A 6,000-nucleotide genomic window follows, 5' to 3' on the forward strand; every position below is an offset into this window, starting at 1 on the left:
CATGTATTCAGTTGTTCCCCAAAGTTAGGGTGGGTAGCACTGCTGTGTGTTTCCTATCTGTTAGTATGATTTCAGGTTGCGTTTGTGCATTTGGTGGAGCTACTGTTTTAAAAAAACACTGGGAAAACTCCGTTCAGACTAAGAAAGAGAAGTTCCCAGAATGCCAAGTTACCCGTTTTGCCTATCCCCTCCTCCAACTTTGGGATCATGTGATCATGACTGGGAGTTGACTCTGCCCCTCAGCAATCGAAAAGGTAATCTTTTTCCCGCTTTTACCCTACTTTTTAAAAAATTCTAGCAAGCGAACCGCACCACGGAGAGAGCTGAGAGTAGGCTCAAAATGACCCCCCAGCCATGACTCTCTAAGCACAAGAGTTTCAGAAAGATAACTTCAAAAACAACACAGTTATCCCCTTTTCTTTTCCGCAATGCAATCCTATGGGCGAAATGTTTCAAAATGGCGATCGGATCGGTCCGCGGAAAGAGGATCACTCTGAAAATGGCCGCTTCTCTTCGCCTTGTTTCTAGGGGTCCATGGTCCACTTCTACTCCGCCTCTGGGCAAGGCGGAGCAGGCCAATTCGCTTTTGATTCTCCGGTTCTAATCGGAGCGGAGCACATGCCTATTAGTGGTACAACGTGTACTTTGCACACAGATCTCAAGTTCAATCCCTGGCAGCTCCAGATGATTATATTAGGTAGCAGGTGATATGACATCCTCTGCCTGAAACCCTAGAAAGTTTCTGGAAAGAATAGAAAATGTTGGGCTAGATGGTTTAACTTAATAAAGCATAGCTTCATATGTACTATAGGCACATTTCCAAATACATGGCCAGTGGTGCCAGCTTCAAGAGTGCTGATCACTTGTCTTGTGAGTCATAATTCCCTTCCTCCCTTCCCACCATGAATGTGCAATCAGCATTTTCAAAGCTAGCAATGTCATCCTCCTAGAAAAAGCAGAGATGCTATTTACAGGCACATAGGGAGCAGGGTAATCATCTATTCAATCATCTATTTCAAAAGAACTTAAGAAGAACCATGCTAGATGAGACCAAGGGTCTATCTAGTCCAGCACTCTGTTCACACAGTGGCCAACCAGCTGTTGACCAGGGAGCCACAAGCAGGACATAGGTACAACAGCACCTTATCATCCATGTTCCTCAGTAACTGGTGTATATAGGCTTGCTGCCTTGGATACTGGATTTCAGATCATATGTTATTTTTTTTTCAGAAGCACCCACATCTCTGCTGGTGATTATGAGCTATAAAATGACCATAACACACTTAGAATACACTACCACATATAAAATGATACAACACTACAGAGGAGAGAGGAGCGAAGGTATACATTTTATATGCAGAGCACCGCAGTTTCATGTAATGCAAAAACTGGGAGGGGGGCGGAATGAGGCTACAGAGGGAAAAGAACGAGGCAACAGAACACGTCTTCTTCGTCTGGCTACCTGTTTCCCCCTTTCTTTTTGTGAACTGCTCAGAGAGCTTTGCATATTGGGTGGTACAGAAATGCAATAAATATATAAATAAAGAAATGAATTTGTTTTAAGAAACTTTCTCTGCAGAGCTCCGCAGAGAGACTTCAAACAAAAATCGGTGCGAACGAACGAGGCAGCCGATTGGTGCAAAATTGGGAAATTGGCCAATCACGTTGTCCTGTCCTCAAAGCTCCGCCCACATGTCAAAATCCGATTTAACTTCCCCAATGACACATAGCCATAATGCCGTGCAAACTCACACGTGATCTAAAAGTCACGGTAAATCACAAATGCGAAGATGTGCATTATCGGGTTAAAAACCCGGCATTGCAACAAATGGACGGCTGCGTCACATAACCTAAAACGTGAATATGCACATTTAGGTCGGGGTAAACAAGCCATATAGACAAGCCTAGGAACCCATCTGTCGACATACCTAACGTGAGACACTAAGGCTCGGAATGAAATACATAGTAGAGATAGACATCTACTTTTTGTTCTTAAAAACCAGCAACTTTTTTTTTTTTTTTACTGCTTTGCAGGCAGGAGACATGGATGTCGGCAACTTTCTGTGTCTCTGAAAGTTTCAAGTGTCCCTATCAGCCTGTTAGCCATGTCAGCTGAAAACATTAACAATTGTTGTTCTAGTAAAGCTGCTGTCTATCCGTGCTGTTATGGCCTCAAAACCTGCCAGGAAATTTCCAGATAGTCAATAGAAAACAATGTTTATTCTGTTAAACTTAACAAAACTGGAGTGGATCATGCAATAAACTTAACACTGACATTAAAAAGTATGCAAAAAATAATACTTACAGCACAGAGTATCTTATATTTCTGAAGGGTGCTCCTTTTCACAATCTCCTCTGTTTGTAAATTCATGAGCTCCAACTTGCTGTTTCCCCTTAAGTTTGCTTCACCGCCAGAAAAAGTTTCCATTTTTCCAGTTACACTTTGCTCTTTCCTTCTTGGCCTTCTGCCCTTTCAGCTCTGCTTCAGCCCAGCACAATTTGAGTGATTATCACTCGAGTCTCAGCGTATAAATGAGAGCAGAGCCCTTGAGGGTTGGGCATCAGGAAAAGCTAACATCACTTCAGTCAACCAGTTCAAAGGGTGGAAAACATTTTTGGGCGTCCTTTCTACTAACAATGATGAATATTTTTGGTTTGGGCTTTTAAGTTGGAAATTGACAGGAAAAATCAGAACTGGAATGTTCTTTGATTTCAAGAAACTTACTCAACCCTCCTATGAATAATGCAAGGAAATTTAGTAAAACGCAAGTCAACAGAACTTGAATTCAGACTGGTTCATCATTTTCAAAGTAATGCCATTTTTTTAAAAAAACACAACTACTTCCCTTTCTTTCTTTATGCACAGTGTTTACCTTTCTGTATGTGATTCTGGAGGAACAGGTAAGTTCTGTAAGGGGCAGTGAGTTGAGATGCTTATAGATTTTTATTTTTTAAAAAAAACATTGCTGCCCATTGGCCTCTAAAGCAACACACATTCAAAAGCAACATAATGAAAAGAATATATAATAAATTATCTACAACAGCAACTAATACAATATAAATTAAAAATAACAATAAAAGGAGTAGCAATAAAACAGATCATCAAAAACTTGGAATGATGAAAATATTTTTGCCAGGTTCCAAAAAGATGGTATTTTGTTGTTTATTCGTTCAGTCGTTTCCGACTCTTCGTGACTTCATGGACCAGCCCACGCCAGAGCTTTCTGTCGGCTGTCACCACCCCTAGCTCCCCCAAGGTCAAGTCTGTCACCTCCAGAATATCATCCATCCATCTTGCCCTTGGTCGGCCCCTCTTCCTTTTGCCTTCCACTTTCCCTAGCATCAGCCTCTTCTCCAGGGTATCCTGTCTTCTCATTATGTGGCCAAAGTACTTCAGTTTTGCCTTTAATACCCTTCCCTCAAGTGAGCAGTCTGGCTTTATTTCCTGGAGTATGGACTGGTTTGATCTTCTTGCAGTCCAAGGCACTCTCAGAATTTTCCTCCAACACCACAGTTCAAAAGCATCTATCTTCCTTCACTCAGCTTTCCTTATGGTCCAGCTCTCGCAGCCATAGGTTACTATGGGGAATACCATTGCTTTAACTATGCGGACCTTTGTTGTCAGTGTGGTGTCTCTGCTCTTAACTATTTTATCAAGATTTGTCATTGCTCTCCTCCCAAGAAGTAACGTCTTCTGATTTCCTGGCTGCAGTCAGTGTCTGCAGTAATCTTTGCACCCAGAAATACAAAGTCTGTCACTGCCTCCACATTTTCTCCCTCTATTTGCCAGTTATCAATCAAGCTGGTTGCCATAATCTTGTGGATTTTTTTTTTTTTGAGGTTTAACTGCAACCCAGCTTTTGCACTTTCTTCTTTCACCTTTGTCATAAGGCTGCTCAGCTCCTTCTCGCTTTCAGCCATCAAAGTGGTGTCATCTGCATATCTGAGATTGTTAATGTTTCTTCCTGCGATTTTAACTCCAGCCTTGGATTCGTCGCATGATGTGTTCTGCATATAAGTTGAATAGGTAAGGTGAGAGTATACAACCCTGCCGTACTCCTTTCCCAATCTTAAACCAGTCCGTTGTTCCGTGGTCTGTTCTTACCGTTGCTACTTGTTCGTTATACAGATTCCTTAGGAGGCGGACAAGATGACTTGGTATCCCCATACCACCAAGAACTTGCCACAGTTTGTTATGATCCACACAGTCAAAGGCTTTAGAATAGTCAATAAAACAGAAATAGATGTTTTTCTGGAACTCCCTGGCTTTCTCCATTATCCAGCGGATATTGGCAATTTGGTCTCTAGTTCCTCCGCCTTTTCTAAACCCAGCTTGTACATCTGGTAATTCTCGCTCCATGAATTGCTGGAGTCTACCTTGCAGGATCTTGAGCATTACCTTGCTGGCATGTGAAATAAGTGCCACTGTATGATAGTTGGAACATTCTTTAGTGTTTCCCTTTTTTGGTATGTGGATATAAGTTGATTTTTTCCAGTCTGATGGCCATTCTTGTGTTTTCCAAATTTGCTGGCATATGGCATGCATCACCTTGACAGCATCATCTTGCAATTTTTTAAACAGTTCAGCTGGGATACTGTCGTCTCCTGCTGCCTTGTTATTAGCAATGCTTCTTAAGGCCCATTCAACCTCACCCTTCAGGATGTCTGGCTCTAACTCACTGACCACACCGTCTGAGCTATCCCCAATATTATTATCCTTTCTATATAGATCTTCCGTATATTCTTGCCACCTTTTCTTGATTTCTTCTGTTTCTGTTAGGTCCTTGCCATCTTTGTTTTTGATCATACCCATTTTTGCCTGGAATTTACCTCCGATGTTTCTAATTTTCTGGAAGAGGTCTCTTGTCCTTCCTATTCTATTGTCTTCTTCCACTTCCGCACATTGCTTGTTTAAAAATAATTCCTTATCTCTTCTGGCTAACCTCTGGAATTTTGCATTTAATTGGGCATATCTCCCCCTATCACTGTTGCCTTTTGCTTTCCTTCTTTCTTGGGCTACTTCCAGTGTCTCAGCAGACAGCCATCTTGCCTTCTTGGTTTTCCTTTTCTTTGGGACGTTTTTTGTTGCCACCTCTTGGACAATGTTGCGAACTTCTGTCCATAGTTCTTCCGGGACCCTATCTACTAAATCTAGTCCCTTAAATCTATTCTTCACTTCCACTGCATATTCATTAGGAATATTAGTGAGCTCATATCTAACTGATCTGTGGGTCTTCCCTATTCTCTTTAGTTTGATTCTAAATTGCGCAATGAGAAGTTCGTGATCTGAACTACAGTCAGCTCCAGGTCTTGTTTTTACTGTCTGTATAGATGTCCGCCACCTTTGGCTGCAAAGGATGTAGTCAATCTGATTTCAGTGTCGGCCATCTGGTGAAGTCCATGTATAAAGCCGTCTTTTCGGTTGTTGGAAGAGAGTGTTTGTTATGCACAGTGAGTTGTCCTGGCAGAATTCTATCAGCTTATGTCCCGCTTCATTTTGTTCCTATATGAATGATTTTGGAAAGTTCCACAAATGGGGGCTCACCACCCAGAAGGCCATCTCTTTGGATATATTGTGTTAAATCCAGACTTGATTTAACTACTACTAGACCCATTGTGGGCTCTCCCACACTAGAAGCATTCAAGAGGCAGCTGGACAATCATTTGTCAGGGATGCTTTAGGGTGGATTCCTGCATTGAGCAGGGGGTTGGACTCAATGGCCTTGTAGGCCTCTTCCGACTCTGCTATTCTATGAAATCAATGAGATTTAAGCTAGTACTAACTTAAGCCCCATTAATTTCAATATCTCTACTCTAAGTATGACTAAATCGGGATCAAGACCATGATTTATTTATTATTATTAATTAACCCTGTGAGTTAGGTTAGGCTGAGAGATGGTGACAAGCCCAAAGTCACGCTGCAAGCTTCACGACTGGAGGTTTGAACTTGTGTCTCTCCAGTCCTAACCAGGCAGATGATTTTGCCTCTGTTGAAAAGTA

General features: G+C 41.8%; 1 protein-coding gene across 1 annotated transcript in view; it reads right to left on the bottom strand.

The window, feature by feature from the left end:
• The window catches only part of ENPP3 (ectonucleotide pyrophosphatase/phosphodiesterase 3), a 69,394-nt gene extending 66,886 nt beyond the window's left edge, over nt 1–2,508 (bottom strand). The window contains exon 1 of the mRNA XM_063124672.1: nt 2,306–2,508. Within this exon, the coding sequence (XP_062980742.1) occupies nt 2,306–2,428 (123 nt within the window). The 5' untranslated portion in view covers nt 2,429–2,508. The remainder of the gene's footprint in view (nt 1–2,305) is intronic.
• Nucleotides 2,509–6,000: the final 3,492 nt, after the last annotated feature.

The sequence above is a fragment of the Elgaria multicarinata genome, chromosome 4 (assembly GCF_023053635.1).
Source record: "Elgaria multicarinata webbii isolate HBS135686 ecotype San Diego chromosome 4, rElgMul1.1.pri, whole genome shotgun sequence".
NCBI lineage: Eukaryota > Metazoa > Chordata > Lepidosauria > Squamata > Anguidae > Elgaria > Elgaria multicarinata.